At 39.4% G+C, this 24,169-nt stretch overlaps 3 protein-coding genes across 10 annotated transcripts in view; 1 reads left to right on the forward strand and 2 right to left on the reverse strand.

The window, feature by feature from the left end:
- Positions 1-297: 297 nt before the first annotated feature.
- RWDD2A (RWD domain containing 2A) lies at positions 298-7,664 on the reverse strand. Of its 5 annotated transcripts, none has more exons than XM_087944134.1 (3): positions 7,343-7,664; positions 3,593-3,714; positions 298-1,145 (listed from the first exon to the last, which is right to left on the reverse strand). In XM_087944134.1, the coding sequence occupies exons 1-3, from the start codon at positions 7,647-7,649 to the stop codon at positions 471-473; spliced, it is 1,104 nt and encodes a 367-aa protein (XP_087800260.1). In that variant the 5' UTR covers positions 7,650-7,664; the 3' UTR covers positions 298-470. The 5 variants fall into 5 exon arrangements, with proteins under 5 accessions (XP_087800260.1, XP_087800254.1, XP_087800283.1 ...); XM_087944128.1 differs by having other exon boundaries at positions 7,256-7,664; XM_087944157.1 differs by having other exon boundaries at positions 3,593-3,817; positions 7,343-7,483.
- On the forward strand, positions 7,560-23,981 carry PGM3 (phosphoglucomutase 3). Of its 2 annotated transcripts, none has more exons than XM_026665162.2 (13): positions 7,560-7,730; positions 8,586-8,791; positions 9,991-10,175; positions 11,372-11,439; positions 12,143-12,276; positions 12,843-13,038; positions 13,574-13,731; positions 15,113-15,196; positions 16,911-17,009; positions 17,175-17,291; positions 18,428-18,550; positions 19,092-19,265; positions 20,734-23,981. In XM_026665162.2, exons 2-13 carry the CDS (start codon positions 8,588-8,590, stop codon positions 20,818-20,820), a joined length of 1,629 nt encoding a protein of 542 aa, XP_026520947.2. In that variant the 5' UTR covers positions 7,560-7,730; positions 8,586-8,587; the 3' UTR covers positions 20,821-23,981. The 2 variants fall into 2 exon arrangements, with proteins under 2 accessions (XP_026520947.2, XP_026520946.2); XM_026665161.2 differs by having other exon boundaries at positions 7,560-7,621.
- Positions 21,451-24,169, reverse strand: part of DOP1A (DOP1 leucine zipper like protein A) — a 65,884-nt gene continuing 63,165 nt past the window's right edge. For all 3 annotated transcript variants that reach the window (XM_026665157.2, XM_087944086.1, XM_087944101.1), the window contains 3 exons: positions 23,247-23,411; positions 22,576-22,705; positions 21,451-22,044 (listed from right to left, as the gene is read on the reverse strand). In XM_026665157.2, the coding sequence (XP_026520942.2) occupies positions 21,739-22,044; positions 22,576-22,705; positions 23,247-23,411 (601 nt within the window). In that variant the 3' untranslated portion in view covers positions 21,451-21,738. The remainder of the gene's footprint in view (positions 22,045-22,575; positions 22,706-23,246; positions 23,412-24,169) is intronic.

Raw genomic sequence — 24,169 nt, forward strand, 5'->3', positions numbered from 1 at the left:
CAACTTCTAGGCAAGCCTGAGAGATCTTCTTTAACATACTTTAAAAGATGAGCTTAGCAACAGATAGAGGCTTTGTTAGAATAAGTTGGGTTGTCTGCTTACAAAGATATGGATTCATCTGGAAGCAGTTTATAAGTATCTATATAAGCCCAAATAATTGATATGATGGCTGCTTTATGGATTTGAAGACAAGTGCATATTACATGTTGCAAAGCATTTTTTTCAAAAGAATTTTTCAGCCCTACCACTTATTTTTTTATGCTCTGTGTCATGTTCTGATCTCCAGAGATGTAGGCATTTTGAAATGTATAAAGACTGGATTTTATTTTAACTATATCATATATTTTAATCACACCAATCCTCCCTCTTGATTTCATACAAATATAACCCAGAACTGTCCTCCTAGCACATTTGCTCTTGATTGAAGATTTCAAAACTTTGTCAAGAACCAGAGAGGGAATAAACTTGTGCTAAGTGTCAGGACTTTTTCCTTCAATGCCGAACAAGATCTGAAATATGTGTTCACTTTGATGAACCTTAAGAAATTCTAGGAATTGACCAAGGTCCATGTGATAATCATTCCTTAATCCATAATCACCATGAGCTTGAAACTGTAAATCTTCAAAGGTCTGAAAGAGGCGAAAATTTTCTCCATTTCCTTCTACTTCTCCAGTCTCAAGATGCTTGCAGGAAATGTGTTTCCAATTGGGGTATCTAATAATATGCCAAAACTCTTCACAGTTCTCTTTTGTGCCCTCCACACAAATCACCCCAGGCTTCCCAGCTAGGCAGAAACCAGTCAGATTTAATTTCTTTGCATATTCAAAGATCTTTTTCCTCAGTTCTTGTCGGTATATATGATGGCTGTAAATCCACATGCGTTTAAATGGTGCTTTGACTATTTTTTTCCTTGTTGTTCTTTCACAAACTTCACTGTTTTGTACTCTGAATGTACTGTTATCCTGTAACCACCGAACAGCTGCACATATACAAAGTTCTCCGGGCTCCAAAGTAGAAATATAAGAGGTAAGGTCTTTATTGAGCTGCAACTGTTGTTGCCTGTCTAGTGTACTTGATCTCGCAAAAAGTTGTGGTGTCACATAGGGGTAATGGTGAGGCAATTCCACCTGCAAATCTACAATGGCCTAAAAAAAAAAAGGGGGGAGACAAATAACATATTTTGTACTTAAGCAATTTTGGGGGGGAAACTACACCAAATATAGGAATCCAGTTACAATATATTTATGTAAGTTCTTTTTTTATTTCAGTAAAACCTAAAACCAATTCATTAAAAAAAAATATTCCCATCGTACAAATATTTTGCATATCCTATATGCCATAAACGATAATTTTTATTCATTTGCAATACAGTACAGGTTGTACAAGAATGAAAGTATATCAGACAATTCTATATTCAGCCATCACTCAGTCTTTTCATGCATGTGCTTACACTATAGAGCTCTAAGTATGGCACTTACAAACTAAGATTACTGCATAACACACAGAGCTGATATAATGTACAAGTTCTTGAACCCCTGACACAGGTAGTCCTTGTTTAACGATGGCAACTGTGACTGGAATTGTTTCCATCACTAAACAATGCTGTCCATAAAGTGCGACCACATCCCTTAGCGTGGCAGTCCCTGCGGCCCCAGTTACTATGGTTAACTGAACTCAGGGTTATTAGTGGAGCAACATCCTGTTGGCTTCCCCACAACCAAAATTAGTGGGGAAGCTGACAGGAAGTTGCAAGTCCCATGCCTGCAGGCGGGTAACTTATTTCTGGATTAGGTAAAGTTCGTGCTTTTATAATCAGTGTGATAACATTACAAAGCTAGTTAGCAATAATATTAGAATAGAAGATACAGCTACCATATGGCTGTATTGTGACTCTTGATTGAATATAAAATTGGATATGAGTTTTCATTTACTTCACAAAAAAAGGAAGAAGTTTAAATAAACTCTCAGCAATCTAAACTTTTGGCACTTTGATCTGTCTTCCTGGCGGCAATTCCTCTTTTTCTACCAATTTTTCACCAGTTCCAGCTTTCTTTTCATTGCTGATTCTGTTTTTCTTTATAAATCAGATTATGTTACAAAATGATAAAAATCATTTTAGTTAATTGATGTGATATCCAAGCACACACATTATTAGCCCTTAACTTTAAAGGACACGATACAAGCCCTTAGCAATGCTGAAGTTTCTAATTCTAATGCGAAACACTCTGTTCAGTGGAGTGACCTCTGATACAGTACAATTTCTTGGGTCTAGAATATATCATATATTCACAACTGCAATAAGTTCATCTTTACAGTATGTTTATTTCATTGCAAGATCATGGTTCTCCACTGCCTAGAGCAATAATTCACAGGGATACAATTTCAGGGAAAAAGACTCAATGACACTCACAGGTAGACTTTGGTTAACAATAGTAACTGGAACTAGGAACTCTTTTGCTAAGCAACACAGCCATAAAGTGCAACATCACTTGACCATGCTGATTTACAACAGCAGTTCCAGGTGTGGTCATTAAGCGAATCCCATAAGACAATTAAGTGCAATGTCATGTAATCACCAATTGTGACCTCATCGCCACTAACTTTGCTTATTAGAAGAGGCAGTGAAGGTCACAACTGATGGTCATGTGACTATGGAATGCTGTGACTTATAATTGCAAGATGGTTGCCAAGCACCCAAAATGTGATCATGTGACTGGGGAACACTGTGACAGCTGAGACTTCCAGCAGCAGTCCTAAGTCTCCTTGTTTGGTGCTATTAACTTTGAATGGGCCCTGTGATGGAATAGTAGTTAATCAAGGACGCCCTACTTACATAAGGCTGTAAAAGAAAAATGCTTGACTTTAAAAAGAGAAGATGAAAACTAACCTGGAGCAAGCAACTGTTTCATTTAATGCATTGTTGGAACTATCTTGAAATCAAAGCAAAATCAGATATGTTCAAGCAAAGACTGGATAATCAGGATGCCTTAACTGGGATTTCTGCATTGAATAGGCTGGACTTCATGCCTAAATGGCTCCCTTCATTTTATCTAGAGAAGCTGTTCTAGCTCAGGGGTCTCCAACCTTGGCCACTTTAAGACTCGTGGACTTCAACTCCCAGAATTCCTCAGCCAGCAAAGTCGAAGTCTACGAGTCTTAAAGTGGCCAAGGTTGGAGACCCCTGTTCTAGCTCATAGATCACAGATCAAGATTTAAAGTTGAAGGAGAAAAACAAACTTCAGAAATGGAACAAAATTCTTCAGTAAACATTCAGTTGTAGATGATGACTATCTTGGGGTCCCAGATACATAAGTTAAAAAAAAAAGATACCCAAAAAAAGTCTGTAAAAATATGTCCAGTGAAACAGCATTGTTAACTAAAAACAGCTTATAATCATTTATTTAATCTCTAAATGCAGTACTATAATGTAATCTACAGCTGAAAAAAACAACTAAGGCAAAATCCAACCAAAGATGCATTAGGCCTATTGGCTAAAATTAGTAATTTTACTGAGATTGATTCACAGATGTTTACTAAACTGAAGTACAAATGGAATTCCTCAATAATAATCAATGAAAACAGATGGCCTCACCTTGGTTTCATTTATAGGAACAGCAACTGAATACTCAATTTTAGGCAGGAGATTTTCAGTTGTATTGTTCAGGTACCTCTGAATATTCTCGAAAACATTTTCATCTTGAAGAGTTATTTCTCCTTTATTAGGAAACATAGACAAAAGCATTTCCAGTTCTGCCACTTGAAGCTCAAGACTGTCTTTTATGTTGCTAGACATCATGACAGATGCAACATCAGTCACCTAGAAAAAGGAGGTATCAAATCAGTTTTCTTGTTCTTGCCAGCATCATCTCCCCGCAAAAAGAGGTTGAAGAGCCTGATTTTTTTCTTCAACTGAAACATTTATTAGGGTGGAAGTTCATTCTCTGGGCTTGTGGATTGGTTTCTGAATGTTTCATTACCAGGTTAGGTAACAAAACATTTGGAAACCAACCCACAAGCTTGGAGAACAAATTTCCAACCTAATCCTATACCGGAGTTACAGATATTTGCCACTATCGCAAACATTTCTTTAATCTGTCTAAATTTAGGCATTAGTTGTAAGCAGTTAAAAGAGACTGTACAGAGTAAAACTAAGTCCCAGCACAGACATAATGTACCACATTATGGAAAAAAAACAAGAAATAAAACAATAAACAGAAAAGCCCTTTAAAATTGTGGAAGCCAGGGTGTCATCTTGGCTGCTCAAGAGATCCAAAGAAAGAACGGCTGCTTGGAAGATACTAATCAAAGGGCAAAGGAAATGGATGCCAACCCTCAGATTGATAAAGGTAGTCCTCCATTAATGGCTATTAGTCCAGTAACCATTTGAAGTTATGATGGTATTGAACAAGTGGTGGTTACAATCAGTCCTTGAAGTTCTGACTGTCCCAGGACCCCTCCTGTCATGTGATCAAACTCTGGTACTTGGTACCCATGACTCTTGCAGTGTTCACAATCACTTGCTCTTCCTGGCTAACTTCTCACAACCAAAGTCAATGGGGAAGTTGGCATGGAAGGTTGTAAACAGCTCAGGTAAATCTCTCCCACTCATGCACCCTCTCCCTGGCAATAGTAGCCCCAAGCCCCACTGTGCTTGTGCCTCTCTTATCAATCGTGCTTGCTCTCCCATCCAGCAGCAGCCACTTCAAGTCCTGCCATCCTCTGGTGTACCGCCTCGGCCATCCGCACACTCCCTTGCTGTTTCCCACCTGTCAGCCTGCTTGCAAACTTACTGGGACTTGTAACTTCTTGCCACCTTCCCAAGTTTGTTTGTTGAAAGTCAGCAGGAAGGTGCAAGGAGGTGCTTGCTTAACAACGCACAAACTTCAATAATGGTAACAGAAGGTGGAGGGATTGCCATCACTAGGTGATGTCGTCATGTGACATCACACTTTACAATTCCATCATTTAGCAACAGAAATTATTCTAATTGCCATTGTAATTTGAAGATTACTTGTATTTATAGGCATCCTTCAGAACACAAGGACTACCTGTTCTTGAAGATATCTAAAAGAGGATACCGTAAGGAGAACGAAGAATAATTTTGGCTGGTCAATGCTTCAGCTTTTAAAATGGCCTAAGAAAATTCTGCTGTTTTATAGAAAGCAAATTCCATGAGTACTTTCACAATTCTGGAAATATATTTTGAATTGTAGCAGCTGATGGAGAATAATGTAAAATGCAATACAGGGCCAATAAATGCTTATGTACTATTTTCTTACTCTGTTCCAGGGTTCACATGTATTAGTGGCTCCATGATTACAGAATGCTAAGCCTGGGTCCAATATAGTTGGGTGGCTAATGAATTTTAATTACTTAAAATGTATTTTTAGCATTTGGCTGAACCAATGTTTTCATTTTCTATGACTTTGTTAGCCAATTCCTCAACTTCAGATCTTTTGCTAACGGTATCTCAGACATGTTAGCAGCAGTCAACACGGTGTTTTATGTTTTTATTATTCATACCTTGGCATTTGTATGTTTTATTCATTCATTTATTTGTTAGATTTGTTTGCCACCCATTTTATCATGTTTGTGATTTGATAATTATTTGTTCTTGTGATGTGGATATTGCTTTTTAAAAACAAGATGTTTGTGTAAAAATGTCCATCTGCTGCCATCAAGGAGCAATGAGAAGCATGGAGAAAAAAATATTGAGAGTGGTTACACTGGAAGAATGTTTTCAGTAATTTTTGCACTGGATCTTTGCAGGCTTGCCAAACCCAAACAGGAACAAGTCAGTGTTCAGATGATAATTAAAATAAATCAGGACTTGTAAACAAATGATGGCTTCTCGCTGGGGTTTGCTACCTAATGTACATTTTGTTATAATCTCAGATTTCATAGTCAGAGGCTGTTTAGGACAACTGAGATCTTACATTTTCATTATTGCAAAGAGTTCAAATATCCATTTAATTCAGGGTCCCTGTTAGGATGCAGTCCATTTAGAAGCTCAACATATCTAGTTTCCTCCTAGCTTCTGCTGTAAATGGTAAAAAAAATTCCCATCATCTCAAAGACAAACACATCTTTGATAACAGACTTACACAGAATTGTTCATATTTAATTACAAAATGTATAAAACTTCTGTGACTCTAAGTTGGCCTAATCAAAATGATTGCCTCTTCACGTCATCTTGTATCAGGTTTAACTAAGAAGGTTAACTAAGAAGAAAATCTCACTTATTTTCATAAGCAGCCCAGCCCCCTTGGTCTCTTAATCCTGGCTACTTGCCCAGAATGGAGCAATCGATAAACCGTGCTTGTCTGCATATGTTCAGTCTGTCAGCTCCGCAAAATGAGCCCCGTGATGGAGCTCCTCCCAGGTCCTCCTAGGGGACAGGGGCCAATCAAAATCCTCTTTGGGTGGGATCTCTGTAGTCCAACACTCTCCGGCTCTTGCACTTAGCTCTGCCTGCCATCAGTTTCAATTCTGTGCATAATTGTAACACCAAATCTAAATGTTTAGGAAAATTCCAAAGATGGTAATAAAGCAGCCCCCGTTTCGAGGGTTCTGGAAAAATCTGCCCTGCTGACCTCAAGGCAGAAAAGAAAAAGATGATCCTACATCTCTTTGCCACTATCTCAGGGTCTTCTGGTAGCCCGACTATTATTACACGCCTCCAGGTCATATAATCAATTCTTTCTCCTTTCAGGAAGTTGTTGCTGACATTCTATTTGGAGTGATCTGATCTAATACACCTATTCCTTGGCTTAGACCATAAAGTGACCCCAACATTTCGGTTTTTAAGTGGGACTTTTGTTCAGTGAGCTTTGCCCCATTTTACCACCTTTCTTGCCTCAGTTGTTAAGCGAATCACTGCAGTGGATAAGTTAGCACCTTGGTTATTAAGTGAATCTGGCTTCCCCATTGACTTTTGCTTTGACAGAAGGTAGCAAAAGGTGATCACGTGACCTTGGGACACAGCAACGGTCTTAAATATGAGTCCCTTGTCAAGGATCTGAATTCTGATCACCTTATCACGGGGAATGCAGCAACGGTGTGAAAAGCCGGTCATAAATCACTTTTGTCGGTGCCGATCTAACTTTGAACGGTCAATAAAACCAGCCGTTGTAAGTCGAGGACTACCTGTAAAAGGGGAAGCGGGCCTGGTCTTCCCCATCGGGGAGGGCCAGGCTAAAGATATGGTCGTTAAGCAGTTTTGAATTCTAAGCAGAGCCTCTGGCTCGCCACTAACCCACTTGCCGCCTGGGATTCCTTGCCCGAGCTGGCCGCAACAAACCCCGGAGTCGAGCGACGCGCTTGATTTCACACGACCAGATACCCGACCGGCTGTAGCTCACATGGCCGCAGGCGAAGGACGTGAGCCGAGAAGCGCCACGCACTCCAGCCCCGGCCGCGGCAGCCGGAGGAGTGGCCGGCCTCTGGAATGGCGCCCGGGCGTTGATCGAACGTTGCAACGCGCCTCGTTCTGTCCCCCGCACGCTCGGCTCTCTGATTGGTGCAGCCGGGAAAGGCGAAAAGGAAACGTGTTCAGGGCCGATCCCGGAAGGCGCCTCAGAGGTGGGAGTTGTTCTCTTTGCAAGGCTCCGGAGCTCTGCAGGTAATCTGGTCGCTTGGGGGGCTTTCATCGTGGGTTATTCCAAGAGAAAGGAGAGGCTTTCTGCCCGCAGAGGCTCATGCGCGTTAGAACCTTGTTTCATATAATATATGTAGGTATATGCATGTCTGTCTGTCTGTCTGTCTGTCTGTCCTGCCTGTCTGTCTGTCTATCTATCTATCTATCTATCTATCTATCTATCTATCTATCTATCTATCTATCTATCTATCTATCTATCTATCTATCTATCTATCTATCTATCTATCTATCTATCTATCTATCTAGTTATGTCTATGTCTCTATGTATTTATAGTTATGTTTATGTAACATATATTGGAGGTGGTGACCCTTTGAGAGCTGTATGCAACAAAATTTCATTTTAATGTATGCCAATTAATGTACATTCAAAGTGACAATAAAGTTATTCAAAGTTTTTTTTTTAAATCCTCTCTGCCAACATATTACTTAAGTATAGCTTGGATTGTGGGAGGGTGTTGGGATTGAAATTGGTGTGGGCTCCTGTGATTGAATTTCTTAGTTTGCGGTTTCCTGGATATCCAGACCAAAAAAAAAAAATGATATGGAAAAGGAAAGTAACTAATCCCCCAAGATCCATTTCCACCTTCTCCCTTTTGGTGCCCAAGCAGGGAGACAACCTGGGATTGCCAGAGGACAAGGAACAAAATCCTTGTGAACAGAACGGGCTAATGAAGTTGTAACACTTTGTTCTGCGATCTATGCTTTAAAAAGTCTTGTATTATAGCAACCCTTGGCAAATGATGATTCTGGTTAAAAAAAAAACACATGAATTTTTAACCTGCTTTTTATAAAGCATAAGGTATAGATTCTGCTGCGAACGAAATTCAGTTTTCTTTCCTAATATTTTATATGGTACGATTTTGATTTACAGGATGTGCAACTCTAATATCTGGCAATAAATCAGTGTTGTTTCTTGTGCACCCTGCAGAAATGGATTCCGAAGCAGTTACAAAATACTCGAAACTGCATGCTAAGCCTCTGGGACTTTTCCTCCAATATGGAACGGCTGGATTCCGTTGCAAGGCAGAAAACCTCAACCACGTCATGTTTCGTATGGGACTGCTGGCTGTCCTGAGGTCCAAGAAGACCAAATCCACTATTGGTGTGATGGTTACAGCCTCTCATAACCCTGAAGTAAGAAACTGAGCATTGCAGTGGAGGAAAGAGCTCTGGTTCTAAAATTATTTGGGCCTTGAAAACAATGTCTACTGTTATCTCTGTCTAGTTAAGATGCCTAGTTTAAACTGGAACTTATTTTTTAAATTAGCATAATTTTAGAGTACAGGTAATTCTTGATTTATGGTCTGTTGTTTAACTGCCATTTGAAGTTACAAAGACCTCAGAAAATGGGATTGTGGCTCTTATGAAGCATCATTATAAAATGTCATGTCTTCCTGGTCACATGATGGCTGCGTTTTAGGTATTGAACACAATTCAATCCTGAGTGACAAATATTCTGTTGGTGCACTTTGGGTGCTTGAGAGTTGACTCAAATTTACAACTGGGTGTATCATCCTGCATATCATCACGTGATTGCCATTCATGACTTTTTTTTGCAGATTTCTGGCCAAAAGCACCCCTTTAGGAGAATGGATTCACTGAATGACTTTGTGCTTCTCTTAACAAATGTGTGATTTTGATTTATGACTGTTTCTTAATGACCACTGTAAAAGCAGTAAAAAAATTGGGTCTAGTCATTTGTGGGCCTCGGCTTATGCTCACAATGACCTGTGGCTGAAATTCTGCTCCAAATTGTGGTTGTAAGTAAAGAACTACTTGTAGTGTTAAGTGTAAACTACGTGTTAAATCTGATTGATTCATTACTTAGGTATAAATTGCACTTCCTGAAACTTTTTCATAATGCGCTCTGTCTTCTTTGTTCAATTATTTGTAACACAAACATATGCATGTGTACTTTGAAATAAGTCTCACTGAGTCCAGTTGTGCAATATAAGCACGAATAGGAGTGCCACCTCTGACTTTTCAGTAAGATTAAATCATTTTACCTTTTTTGACATTCTTTTTGAAAAATGACTTACAAGTTTTGGTGTGATTGATTTAATTCATGTTTTCGTTTTATTTATTTATTTATTATACAAGGAGTTAACACTTCAAAACAGTTTTCCTTGGGCAATTTACAACACTATAAAGGTGTGGGAAAACCTTTCAGACATGAACCATTTTAAAATCAAAGGAGTCCACTGTGTTTTAAGCTTGAAGCAAATGTTTAGAGTTCCAAACCCTTCGAATTTGAAACTTTACACGCTTTTAATATATTTCTTTGCTTCAGAGAAACTAAATCTTTTTTCTAAACATGCCATCAATTTCAATAGGAAGACAATGGTGTGAAACTGATTGATCCTTCAGGAGAAATGTTGGCCCCTACTTGGGAAGAACACGCCACGTTCTTGGCAAATGCAGAAGAGCCCCAGTTACATTGTGTCCTGACTGAGATCTGCCAAAAGGAGGCTGTGGACCTTCAGAACAAGGCCTTCATTGTGATTGGTAGAGACACCCGGTAAGCCAGAAAGCCGATACATGTCTTGTAGGTCAAAGGGCAATAGATATGCTCTTCAGGCTGTTCATTGGAATCAAATGAATTCATAAGAAAGATTCATTTGGAAATTTTGATACTCGTGATTTTGGGGTTGCCGAAAGTGTTGGAAGGCCATGGTTACTAAGGCAGACTAAATACATCTATCTCCTTCAACTTTACTTCCACACTACGGTGTGGTACAGACCTATAATAGCCTGCATTCATCCATGGTTTCCTGATGGCTGTTTATTCATCTATCTTGTGCTGATTTTACTTATAGAGAGAAGCTGGGAATATGTATAGTTTAGTTCCTCATGGGAAGCATTCCCAGAGGAGGGGGATGTGGCTGTAGGCATTGGGACGACATTAAAGGGGAATCTTAAAAATAGAAGGGGAGTTTGGGGAAAAGAAATTGAGGTAATATAATAACCTGGTAGCTAAGATGGGCCGAGACAATTCTGTCTGTTGAAGATCTTTGGTTTTAACAACAACCCAGGCTGGAAAAGCTGAGGTGGGTTGGGGAAGATTTAGAAAACCAAACGCTTATTGGTTTGCGGGCAACATCAGAGAAGATTGCTGATGAAATCCTGGGTAGACTACTGAAGATCTGGGGAGTGGTGATCACTCATGGGACATGGTCTACCTTGCACAAGCTCCTTCCTCTTCCCCCATGGGACATGGTCTATGAGACATGGTCTACTTTGCACAGCCTACCCTGCCTCCATCGCCATGGGACATGAACCAGTTCCTCCTTTCCTCAGCTGTATTGCATTTTTTCTGTTATCCAGCTCAGCATTGGCTTTAACCCACTCTGAGCAATGGCACCTGAGACTATAGAACTATTGCCAGATCCAGTGAAGGCAGTCACTCTTTACTAGCCCACATAAGTCACCCCAAGTTCTATAAAGAAGAAAGATGGGAAGCAGGTGCATAAAATATAACAGGTAATAAATAGATGCCATATGAATCGTTGGGAACACTGGGAAATGCCAATGGCATTTTTGGGTGGATCCTACCGGTAATAAAAAAAACCTACCTAAAACTCTTTGAGTTGCTTAGCTGCTGCCATCCCTTCCCTTTGTAGGAAGAAATCTTTCATTTGACTAGTATTTGTGCTTTAGCTTGTATTTTGGTATAATATTTTTAACAAAGTGTTTGTTTCTATGTTCTGCCTGCAGGCCAAGCAGCAAGGAGCTTTCACAAGCAGCAATTGATGGGGTATCTGTCCTTGGAGGTCAATATAAGGGTAGGTTTGTTCTTTGATCACCAATTTGGTTACTTATCTTCATGCTGAGACTTCTCCTATTTGGTTCATGTAGGTTTAAGGAAACTATTTGGGAAGTCTGGAACTTGGGGACAGAATGATGCTTTGTATGCAGGAGGTCTCTGACTCCGTTTTTGAAATCTCCAGATAGAGCTGGAAAAGACTCTTAATTGAAACCCTGGAGAACCATTTGGACTTGTAGATAAAACAGGCCTCGCTTAACCAGCAGCCTGGCTCAGTGCAAGCCAGGAATGCAAGCCAGGAATGGAACTTCTAGCACTGCAAATGTGCTAATTGCAACTTTCAGCATTCCTTAGAATTGATTTTTGGATGGACTGTTGGGATTTGTAGTTCCACAAAATCTGGTTTGTTACACTTCCCTTTTCTGGTAAAGGGCTTTAGTTAAGCATAGGTAAATGAGGAGACCTGGTAGTGCAGTGGTTAGAATGCAGTACTGCAGGCTGACTCTGCCCACACAGCAGGAGTTCGATTCTGACTGGCTCAAGGTTGATTCAGCCTTCCATCTTTCCAAGATCAGTAAAATAGGAGCCCAGATTGTTGTGAGCAATATGTGGACATTGTAAACGGACCAGAGTGGGCTGTAAAGCATCGTGGGACTGTATATAAGTCTACGTACTATTGCTATCGGTAAATGAACGCTTGACTCTTCTCTCTCTCTTACTAGATTATGGCTTAGTAACAACCCCACAGTTACACTATATGGTCCGTTGTCACAACCCTTATGGAACCTATGGAACACCAACTGTGGAAGGCTATTATCAAAAGCTCTCCAAGGCTTTTCTGGAGCTTACAATGCAGGTAAAAAGAACCATCTTCCCTAAAGAGAAGATCTGGCTTAGATTCTTAAGTGCATTTATTAAGAATTCATGAAAAAATGTTCTCCCTAGAGAGGAGAGTCCTTGTAAGACTAGCCATACCCCATCTAGGATATCAACACTCTCAAAGCATGAGCTAATAATGGATGAAAATGGACTTTTATCCTATCGAAGAAAAACCTTCTTAGGAAAGTTTGCTGTTCTTCACCCTACTTGCTTTTGAATATGTGTAAAATATTTTTGCTGAAGCAAATGTTCAATCCTGTGAGCCAAAATGAACCGTCTTACACCTTTTATTTATAATGCCTTATAGGTCATACTACTGAAATTCATTTATGACATTTTTAACTTGTACTTGTTATTTTTGTAAAATATGTACTTAGCTCCAATGAGTTATTTAATGAAAATAGTTCAATGAAAATAAGTCGTAGTGGCAGGACAGATTCTGTAAGGTGAAAAAGTTGGGAGTTGGAAATCTCATTTCCCCCAAATTTGCTGGCGTCTATCCACCCTTCTTTCCTAAGCTCCTTTTTGGTTTCTTTTCTGCAGGCTGCTTCCCAGATGGATGGCCGTGGAGGACTGAAAATCGATTGTGCAAATGGCATAGGAGCCCTAAAACTCAAAGAAATGGAACGCTATCTTTCAGAGAGGCTGGCCATACACTTGGCCAACGATGGAAGGGAAGGGAAGCTCAACCACATGTGTGGGGCTGATTTTGTCAAAGTTCATCAGAAGCCTCCTGTAGGTAAGCCACTAGAAGACGAGGCCTTTTTAAAAGGGTTTAAATAAATCTATCCCCAAAACTAAAGTCACCTCAAAGAGAGATGGACGGCAAACAAATCTACGAATGAATGTATACCAAAACTGGAAAGAAAAACTGTAAAAGTTTTTCCTGATGGGAAAAAAAGGTCTAAAAATATAACTTGAAGGAAAGAAGATTTGTAAGAAACTCAGAAAATAAGCTAATCTCATTATCTCCAAAGGTGATTTTTCTCTGCAATATATTTTGCCTGAAAAGACAAATTTTGGAAGTATGTAAAAACCATAACCCAATGGTCCTCAACATTTTGGGCACCAGGTTCCAGTTCCGTGGAGAGTGGTCTTTCCACAGACTGGAAGGGGCGTGGTTTTGCACGTTGCCTGCATCCCATGGTTGGGGCTTCACTTGTCTGCGCATCCTGGTTTCTGAAATGCCTTGGCTCGGTAGGGACTCCTGCCATAACATTGACTGACCGAATTCTTGCCAATGAACACTTCTGCGTTGTTGTCTTGTTTGTTAGGACTACAAATGAATCCTGGTGAGAGGTGCTGCTCATTGGATGGTGATGCTGACCGGCTTGTTTACTACTATGTAGATACTGCTGGCCGTTTCCATCTTCTGGATGGAGATAAAATAGCAACTCTAATCAGCACTTTTCTTCAAGAACTTCTGATAAAGGTAATTGATTTCCTTTGTTGAAAGCGTTACTCTATTCTATTGTGATGAACAAATAGATCTTTCCTGGTGTACAGTGAACACAAACACTTGCATATTTGAGATCTCTTCTATGTGGAAAGAGTGTGCAAATGAAATGCCATTGTGAAAGTTTCTTATTTCTTTTTCCTAAAAGTAGCTGTATAGTAGTTAACTATATATTTAACTATATATATAGTAGTTAACTATATAACTATATATAACTATTTATTAACTGTATAGTAATTAACAATTTCTACAGTCACCTATTTTTTTAAGGAGATAAGAGAATTCCTTTTGAGTAAATTATTGAGAATTCATTTTAAGAAAAATGCAGTAAATGATTTCCCCACAAAGTATAATGCTACTGTTTGGATGGGAGGTGGGAGCTGTGTGGCAAAAGGCAACGAATGGCTGCTTCTTGGGTTTCAATGAAAATTAAGCATAGCAGAATTATTGATGGGGTCAGGTAGGACATTGCCTCAGCTGATTAAAAAACAGATGTATAAATTGCAGTAAACCAAAACCAAACAATCCGTATTATACATATAAATCCAGACTAGTTTATTCACAGACAACTTGCAATAAAAACTTAATTTTACAGACCCTCATTCAGAGGAAATTGGATGGAGCAGACTAAACTTTAGTTTGGGCTTCACTCCCAAATAATAGTCAAACATTTTCTGAAGTAGTACATGTACTTGACATAATCGATATCACTGGTATTCATCATCATCATCTTTTAATGACCCCCATAATCCCTTGCGGGGTGGAGTCTGGGTAACTGAGTGGAGCGAGTGATTACTGGCTGGATGCCCTTCCTGTTGCCAGTGTGGAGTTATATTTGGCAGATACATTCTCATCATGCCCAGAGAGAGAAATATCTGCTTCTACCTAGGATTGAACTCATAGCCTTCTGATTGTGAGGCGAAACCTCCACTTCTGGGCCATCGCACCACTCAATCGATACCACTAGTATTAATGGTATTAAACTATATAATCACAGGTGGTTGGCTTTCATGACGCACTTTCTTTCCAGGTGGCCTTGTTAAATCATAGTTTTACTATACAATCTAAAAATAATGTTAATTGTAAAGAGGAATCTAATTTATGCCCTGAAACCTAGCTTGAACTATTAATAAATGATTTTTTGCATAATCTTGATGTTAAAAGTAGGTTTAGTTAATGGTTAACATGTTTTTCCACCCAAAAAGGGAGGAGCAGTGCTTTTGATCTTCAAGATTGGTAGAGAAAATGTTTTCATCTCTTTGTAAATTTAAATTCTTAAACTTCAAAGGGAAAGATCCATGTAGTTCTTGTGAAGTTGAGTCTCGTTTATGGAATCTTCCTTTCTCTGTTTCTTCAGGCTGGACAAACCTTATCTTTTGCAGTAATACAAACAGCGTATGCCAATGGGAGCTCGACCGGTTATCTGGAACAAACCATGAAGGTATGAAGTTGATTTCTTCCAGAGCAAACAGATTACCATGGCTTAAAGCATCAACATGGGGTAGGGTGAAGGGTGGAGAGGTTACTAATTCCAACAAATTTTTGTGTAATGCTTAGCTAGAGAGAAACTAGAAGAGCTGACCCCCAACAAGCTACCTTCCAGATGTGCTGGCCTTGCAGCTTTACTCTTAGTAGCCTGGGGTTGACAGCGATGTTTGCTACACATCTGGAAGACAGCAGGTAGAAATAAAAGAAATAAACATTAAAAGAAATAAAGCATTGATGTTATTGATTTTCCCTATGTATTCCAAGCACTGAATTTCATGAGGACCACTTTTGTAAAAATAAATAATCAATCCTGTGTGTAATGTATGCACACTTCTTTTTGAGAATTTGGACTTTTATGGCAAAGTATGAAAAGTTTTAGGAAAAAAATCCCAAAACTCACTTCTATTTTTACTCATGCATTCTTGAGTACCTGAGAGTTGGGAACAAAGGCATGGCTTGTTTCTTGATGGAAAGGCAGCACACCAAGAATGCCGTCCCTTGGGCACAGTTACTTACCAGAAAATCACTTGCATTTGGCTTTATTTGATTATTTAACTAGGATAACAGAAGCCCCCTCTTTTTTTGCTGGCTGTCTTTCTAAAATTCTCTGGCTGCATTCATGAAACACACTTAACCTGGTTATGCCACTAACCATTAATTAGCCAAATGGTTTGGGTTCATACAGAGTGCTATCCACCTGCAAACCTAATCAAGGCTAGCATTAGCCACGCTTTCCCTATTGTGCAAATACATTTCTGCTAGATCTTTATCTACTCCAATTCAGTCTGGCAGACTGGGCATGCTGCAGATCCCCTCAGCCAGAAAGTGTCGATGGGCCTTTTCTGCAGTAGCCCCTGCTCTGTGGAAAATCCTCCCCTCGGAGATTAGAATGGTCCTAATCCTGCAGGATACAATCTAGGTTGGGCATCGGGATCAGAGGTTTAATCTGAGCCCATCCTCAGGGAATTTCTCCTTTACCAGAGAGGGAGAGAGAAAGAGCCCGTCAGGGAAATTCGCTCTAACACAATCTGCGCGAGAGAAGTTTCCTGAGAATGGGTTCCAGCACGAGTCTGAAAGCTCGGAAGACTAAACCTCTGGTCCCGGTTCCCGATCCTTATTGAATCCCGCAACATTATCCTGGGAGACGTATCTTTGCCTTCATTCAGTCCTAACCCTGTTAACTTTAAAAACTTGGCTGTGTTCCTGACCCTGGGATCCCGGATGTGTTCAAGGCCACACCACTTCTTAGTTTTACTGTTAACTGGTTCACTATCTCGGCTGCTGTGTATATTTCTTTTGGAACTTTTTATTGTTCTTAAATGTTTTTTTTTTTAATTCTTTTAATAAAACAATGGAATTGTAAGCTACCCAGAGTCATTGATTGAGATGGGCAGCTGTAGAAATTGAAATAAATAGAAATTGAATGAATGAACGGATGGATGGATGAATGAATGAATGAATGATGCTGTATGAGAATCTTCCCAGGGTTCCCTTGTTGATGATCAGAGGTCACTGGTGTAATGCACTTCTTACCATCGGTCAGGCATTGCTCTTCTGGGCCTTCTTCCCTCAAAGGAATGCTGTTTTTCTGTGTTCCAACACTTCAAAGATTATGTTGCTGGTAATGCAGAATTATATACTCACCACACTGGGTCTTTCTTTCTTAGGTGCCTGTTCACTGTGCCAAAACAGGAGTGAAACATTTGCATCACAAGGCCCAGGAATTTGATATTGGAATTTATTTTGAAGCAAATGGCCATGGCACAGTAAGTATATCTATTCATTCACCCAAAGGAGTCTAGAGCCATTCATCAGAGTTTAAATTTAAACCGATGAAACGTCTCTTTTTGAGCACAAAAGGGAGAATGTTGATTGTGCTTCTTTTCCATTTCTTCCTCTGTTGATAATCCTCTGTGTTTTTCCCCCCCAAGGTATTGTTTAGTAAAGCTGCAGAGGATAAGATAAGATACCAGGCAAAAGAAGAAAAAGATCTCCAAAAACGAGAAGCTGCAAAGATGCTTGAAAACACAATTGATCTGATAAATCAGGTAGGAATGTTGGTCCATTACTAACTACAGAAGCTTGTCTATAGTTGTCTTGAAGTCAAATTTGGCTTCTAATTGCACACTAATATCTGTTCATAGAGTTTCCTTGGTAAAAATAGAGAAGTGATTCCCTACTGTCCTCTTCCCAGATATGAGTTTGTTTTCCAAATTAGTCTATAACCCTTGTCTTCTCAGATATGCACCAAGGAAAGGTCCTGCTTAGCTTTCTAAATCAGCAAAGCTAGCTTGGCACTACTACCAGTTCAAAGCTGTTCCAAGTATTTTGTCTTGAAAAGAACACAGTGGATGTATTTTGAAGAAAATCAACAATCTAGGCTTTATCTGAGTCATGGAGTATATACTTTTTATTCTAAATCAGGTAACATTCTCAAAAGTATACCATCTCCAGTCGGCAAATAGGAAGTTGACATTTAGATGTGTAATTTTAAAGAAGTATAAAATCTGCCCTTGTTCTTATACCCTTGTATATCCATCCTTAGTTGGGATGCCTTATATAAGTGCAGACTTAATTTTTAAAATTCTTAAGTGTTCCCTATGCAGTTGAAGATTATTGGGAGATTCTGCAAGGCTTTTATTGTACTGCAGAACTTTGTAAGGGTAAGGGAAATGGCTCAAAGAAGCCACTGTGGAGAGAATCTAGTTTTTAAACAGGGTAAGGGTCCCATAGGTAAAAAGGTAAAGGCATAACGGAGCATCACATAACAGAGTGAGCTCCTGTTACTTGTCCCAGCTTCTGCCAACCTAGAAGTTCGAAAGCATGTAAAAATGCAAGTAGAAAAATAGGGACCACTTTTCTGGGAAGGTAACAGCGCTCCGTGCACCTTTGGCTTTTAGTCATGCCGGCCACATGACCATGGAGACATCTTTGGACAGCACTAGCTCTTTGGCTTTGTAACGGAGATGAACCTAGAGCCAGAAACGACTAGCACGTATGTGTGAGGGGGACCCTTTACCTCTTTAATTAGCTAGCAAAACTGAGATCTGACAGTAGGACCAGGGTTAGAATCAGTAATGTTTTACGAAGTACCTGTATGAGAGATTTTCAGTTATCCAAGTGTGGAAGAGACTGATTTTTCCCATTTTTTTTTCTTTCCCTTTTTTCTTTTCTTATGCACTAGACGGTTGGCGATGGTCTCGCCGACATGCTTGTGATTGAAGCCATCTTGGTGTTGAAGAACCTCACAATTGCACAATGGGATGCTCTGTACACAGATCTCCCAAACCGACAGCTCAAAGTGAAGGTTAGTTGGGAACCAGAATTAAATAGATTGTTAAAATTAAATGGGTTGTTAAAAAAATATTAAACTTTTTTTTTCTGTGTAGAAGTGATCCAGAAGAGATGAAGAATACCAGAGGAAAAAAAAAATCAGTGATATCATTTGTGGCTGCAGGGAGGAAGGGAAGTAAAGGCCATGATACATTTCCTGTAAGAGATGAGAAGTTGAACTAATAAGTCCTCTGAATAGTTTACTCATCTCAGCAATCTAGTAGATGGTGTGATGGACAAAAAGATACATCAGAGTCTACTGTGGGATTATCACCTGGAAGCACTTGAATAAAGTGCTTTAAATAAAAAGTCTTGCAAACTAATCTTAATAAAATTTCTTTTACACCTTTGGAATTAGCATTATAGAACCTCTCATTAAAAAGATGTAGCAATCCTCAGATTTGAATTTTAATTCTTTCCTAATTTTTCCTCATTGGAGAATTGGTGCAACCAGTTGCAATTTTAGCAGGTCAGACTACAGACTGTATGTTGCTTCTTTTTACTTTGACTTGCAGGTTGCTGATAGGCGGGTCATCAGCACGACAGATGCTGAAAGACGAGCACTTGCGCCTCCAGGGCTGCAAGAAAAAATTGACCACCTGACTCAGAAATTTAAATTGGCTCGGGCATTTGTTCGTCCATCTGGCACAGAAGACATAGTCAGAGTCTATGCCGAAGCTGACTCCCAGGTTGGAATGGATGTGATTCATTTATAGCTGGGGTGTCCAGTGTTGGTATTTTTAAGACTTGTGGACTTCAGCTCCCAGAATTCTCCAGCCAGCCATGCTGGGGAACTCCCAGAATTCTGGGAGTTGAATCCACGAATCTTAAAGTTGTCAAGATTGGACACTCCTGATTTTGAGTGCAATAAATTGGGAAGAATTTCTGGAGCGTGCAGAGAAGTTCCTTTTCTGTCAGTAACATTTTCAAACTAGGTGAATTGATACGATTGATAGGTATGCAACAGTACGTAGTCCTCTTGAAATTTAACCGTCCTCCTTCCCATTTCTTCTCGAGTTTATTGGAGAAAAGAGAAATGAAGATGGTGTTGTTGCTTGCTCAAAATCTTATTTTCCTTTCCTTGGTTTTCTGAAATATTTTAGGGCTAAGAAAGATCTGCTATGTTTCTAGCAGCCTTTTTGATGGAAAAAATGGGAGCCCGGAGAGAAATTTGATAATAATCTGTCAAGTTGAACAATTTCAGAAAACTGAACTGGAGTGCAATATGGACATTTCTAAAAAGAAACCTGTCCTTATTCATACCCTCCATTTACTTTTATGAAGGATACCTTCCTATTTAAGTACATTTTGTAAAAAAAAATAGACATGGAATAAAAACAGCAGATGGGGGACAGTGTTTAATGCTTCTCTGCAGAGCTTCATTTTTTTATTTAAAAGATCCTCCCTTAAAATCTGCTCTTCATAGTGGGATGTCTCCTAGGATTATGAGTTACCGTATATACTCGAGTATAAGTCGACCCGAATATAAGCCGAGGCACCTAATTTTACACAAAAAACTGGGAAAACTTATTGACTCGAGTATAAGCCGAGGGTGGGAAATGCAGCAGCTACTGGTAAATTTCAAAAATAAAAATAATTAATTTGGGAAACGATCTCACTATCATGAAAGGTTTAATTGATTCACTAACCCAAAAGAAGATGATGATGATGACAGCGGGAGGCAGGAGTCACTCTCTTCCCCTCCCTCGGAGGCCCCCCTGAGTCAGGAGTCACTACCGCCGGCGCGGCCCCAGTCCCGCCGCCTCGGGGAAGGAAAGGCAAAGCACTTTTGCCTTTCCCTTCCCGGCTGGGCTGTTGGGAGTCGCTGCCGCCGGAGGCCGCGACTCCACACCATTTTTTTTTCAGAGGGAATCTGACTCGAGTATAAGCCGAGGGGGATTTTTTCAGCACAAAAAATGGGCTGAAAAACTAGGCTTATACTCGAGTATATACAGTATTTAGGTTTTCTTCACTGCAGCACAACCTTAAAATTGACGGCAACTCCTTAATAGTGATGAGCAGTGAGACTGTGCCATATGTGGTTTCTGAACTTGTGAGCAAAACAGATTCTTTCAGAAAAAAAACTGAATTACATCTAAAAGTTCCCTTAGCTAACTTTATTTCATATTTACTTTAGTCTCATATTTTTCTCTTTAGGAGAATGCAGATAAACTTGCCCATGAAGTCTGCTTGGCTGTCTACCATTTAGCTGGCGGATTCGGGGACCCACCCAAGGCTGTTTGATGAAGCCTCATGCTTGGATCTGAATCATGAAATTTTGTCATATAAAATCTTTACTAACCGAGACATAATCAACATTTACTGTTGTTAAAAAAACACTAGTTTTCTACTTCCTGTCCTTGGAAATTTCAACTTCAAAATGCTTTTCAGAAAACTGCAATCATGACAATCTTGGAGTTGGATTTGCAGGTTCCTATAATCCCTAGGCAAAATGTGGACTGACTGAGAATGACAGGACTTTCAGTTTAAGGCAGCTAGAAAAGCACCTGCTGGAGTAAAATGTTGTACCCTATTAAGAACAGACTTCAGTTATCACCATGTACAACAACCAGAAAGAAAGTTACAGCAAAGAAAGTTATGAAAAAAATACAGCATCCTAAAATCTCCCAGAGAAACAACATTACATAGAAGCACTCAATTATTTTGGGTGCCTACTTGAAGATGTTTGCCATGTCACACTTATTTGCTTGTGAACCTGGAACCCAGCATTGTTGGTGGAGATAATTTAGTTAAAAGAAAATCTTGATGATTAATGCCTTCATCAAAATATTGATATCTTCAAACTACTCATTCATTCCATTTTTAGAAAGTAAATCCTGAGCAGTGCCCTAGGTGCATTGGAAAACATACAACTAGAAAAATGTGCAACTTTATTGTAAGATTTCTTAAAGACAGACCTCAAGATGACAAAAACAAAATGTACCATAAATATTAGGCACCATAATCAATATGTGCCAGTGATATTTCAACTTGATTCAGGCCACATCCAGAACTTATTTACAAGTATTTAAATTAAAATACATCCTGAAGTATACATTTACATACAAAGTATGAAAAAGGAAATTACATACTCTGGAAGGATGGAGTGGTTTCGTTTGAAATGAACATTACATAGGATTAAATGATTCTGCCATTTACATTTCATGTCTTGATGACCCCTTCCAAAAAGTCCTTCTCAACCATTTCTTCAATTTTTTGCCTCACTTTGCTAGAGAATGCCTTTTGGTTCTCCATTTTGATGTCTTTGTTGGGGAAAGAGTTTGGGTAAAGCATGGGGCTCCCTGAATGGCCAATGCTCCTACTGGTGACTTTGCTGTTGAAGACTTGGCTCAGGACATGGAAGAAGGGGAGGAGCTGCTCAATGCTGCGGACAGCACAGAGGGTCAGGAGCAAGTGGCCAGGTTCCCAGTTCAGAATCCTCCCTGAGCTGTCCTCCTCTGGGTTTTTCTGTAAGCAGCAAGACAAAGAGTCAGGACCAGGCTTTGTACGTTTTTCCAAATTCAGCATCTACATATTTTCACCAGCCCCCAAAGCCAGCACATATTGATTTCACCAACTCCCAAATGAAGATAATGAAACATCTTTAACTAAATTTTCTCATCAAAGTCATTTACTCGTCTAATTGTTAAAAAGCAAATCATTCCAACTGAGACTACTGAATGGTTCAATTAAACTTGTTCCTCTTATTTTAAAGAAGCACTAAATGATGGTGGGTGGGTGGAATGAAGTTGTGCAGTGTAACAGTCTTAATACTACAAGGCTTAAAAACCACACCTGGCTCTGAATTATCCTACCTTTTATACATTTCTCTGCAATAACTCAGGACTTTTACTTTCAGCCTGTAAGGAGGAAGAGCTGCCTTGTTGGTGTACATGGATGTAAATTCTAGTTTTCTAAGGTTTTCGTGGAATCTGAACAGCAATTAGAATTTACTCACAGTTTAGTACCTGAAGCAGATTTAAAAAACAAACAAAATACCTTTGCCCTTTTTCGTAACAGCTTTGCTAGCCGCACAACGTATGGTTTGAATTCTCTCTGGTGGGTGCCTTGTCTTCGCACCTCCAATCCGGAATCGTCTGATGCTTCTGGAATAAAGGCCCACCGGTACCTGTTAAGAGAAAAAACAAATTCAGTTTTGAACTACTTTGCATATTCAGCAAGCAAGATTCGAAAAGAATCTCTACTCCTGTATTCCTATTCATATCCAGTGCTACATCCAGGCTTATCTTGATACCCAGGACACGAACAAGCAGAGAAAAACCATAATGCTTAATTAATACGTAACAACTTTTATCAGATCGGAAGATCTGCTATTTTTCCAGACAACGTTTTGTACCTCTTATAAAACGCTAGTAAAGGTTTTGTTTCAAAAGTATCCCTAGCTGTGCTTATTGGGGCTTTATACAATTGTGGAATTGGAAGGGGACAATTGAGCCACTATCTGCAATCTCCTCTGTCAAGAAATCCAAATTAAAGTATTTGAAATTTGCCTTCTAACTATTGGGAATTATTTTTCTAACATTACAGAAAAAGAGGACATCCTTTGAAGGCAGAAGATAGCTTTTTTCATGACTCCATGAAATTCACATTCCTTTCAGTAGTGTTTTCTCCTATCAAACACATTTCCAGCATTTCTGAATTTTACTTACATCTGAAACTGAGGAAGGTTCTCGGAAGGTAAAGCAAGGGCCAAATCCAGAAATTTACAAGCCGACAAATAAAGATTCAGCCATCTCTGACTATTGTATGATGTAGAAAATCCATTGCCTCCTGTATATGTTGTTTCCAGCCCAGCAACAGATGGACCTGAAGTTCTGCAACCAAATGAAATTAATATATAAAAGTTGCAAGTGTGCTTTACAAATGAATATTGACCTTACGTTATAACAGTATTTTCCTTACAAAATTAGTAAGTCTATGTTATATTTGAACTTTCCTTCGAGTAAATCAGCTTTAAATACTACTGATAAATGAATCTTGGTATATCACTTGCAGTTGAACATACGGGAAAGGAGTTCACAAAATGAAGAAAGGTCAACCACTGCCAAGGCAGATGAACTTGCAAATTAATAAAATGAGAAGGGAACAAATGAATAAAGAAATGGTGGCTCAATGAAATAGTTTAAGACTGGCAACTATCTGCTTAAACATCATAAGCTCAAACCAAAGGGGTAATTGTCTACTAATTTGTTCAAAACTATAGGAGTGCCAGAAGCAGCAGCAGCAAGTCACAGACAAGGTTTTGGATCTGTATAGGAAAGAAAAGACTCCACAAATCAGCAGCCAAGCAAAACGAATCAAAACGGCTCAGTGGTAGGAAGTGGGAGGAATTACTCCCAAATTCTTATTAAAATGCAAAATAAAACCATAAATTGTACTTGGAATATGTGTTTATGTTGGCTGCATGACTATTTCTGTTTCTGGGGAAGACAGGCAAGAGGGCAAGCAAGTACAAACTCTTGACAAAACTGCTAATGCTCAGAGACTTTGAATATGGCTCTGAATCATCAGTGCATAGCAATCTGCAGAAGAGTTTAAACCAGACAGAAAAAAAAATTCCCATTACGCAGCT

Source organism: Notechis scutatus, chromosome 1, assembly GCF_049901735.1.
Source record: "Notechis scutatus isolate UNSWTSFEM ecotype Mainland chromosome 1, rNotScu1.2, whole genome shotgun sequence".
Classification (NCBI taxonomy): Eukaryota; Metazoa; Chordata; class Lepidosauria; order Squamata; family Elapidae; genus Notechis; species Notechis scutatus.

Coding starts and splice junctions, on each gene's coding strand:
- RWDD2A (XM_087944128.1), bottom strand. CDS start 7,649: ATGAAAGCCCCCCAAGCGACCAGATTACCTGCAGAGCTCCGGAGCCTT. Junction 3,715..7,255: donor GAATCCCAGGCGGCAAGTGG/GTTAGTGGCGAG, acceptor TTCCTAATAAAG/GAGAAATAACTCTTCAAGAT. Junction 1,146..3,592: donor TTCCTATAAATGAAACCAAG/GTGAGGCCATCT, acceptor TTTTTTTTTTAG/GCCATTGTAGATTTGCAGGT.
- PGM3 (XM_026665162.2), top strand. CDS start 8,588: ATGGATTCCGAAGCAGTTACAAAATACTCGAAACTGCATGCTAAGCCT. Junction 8,792..9,990: donor CAGCCTCTCATAACCCTGAA/GTAAGAAACTGA, acceptor CAATTTCAATAG/GAAGACAATGGTGTGAAACT. Junction 13,039..13,573: donor TCATCAGAAGCCTCCTGTAG/GTAAGCCACTAG, acceptor CTTGTTTGTTAG/GACTACAAATGAATCCTGGT.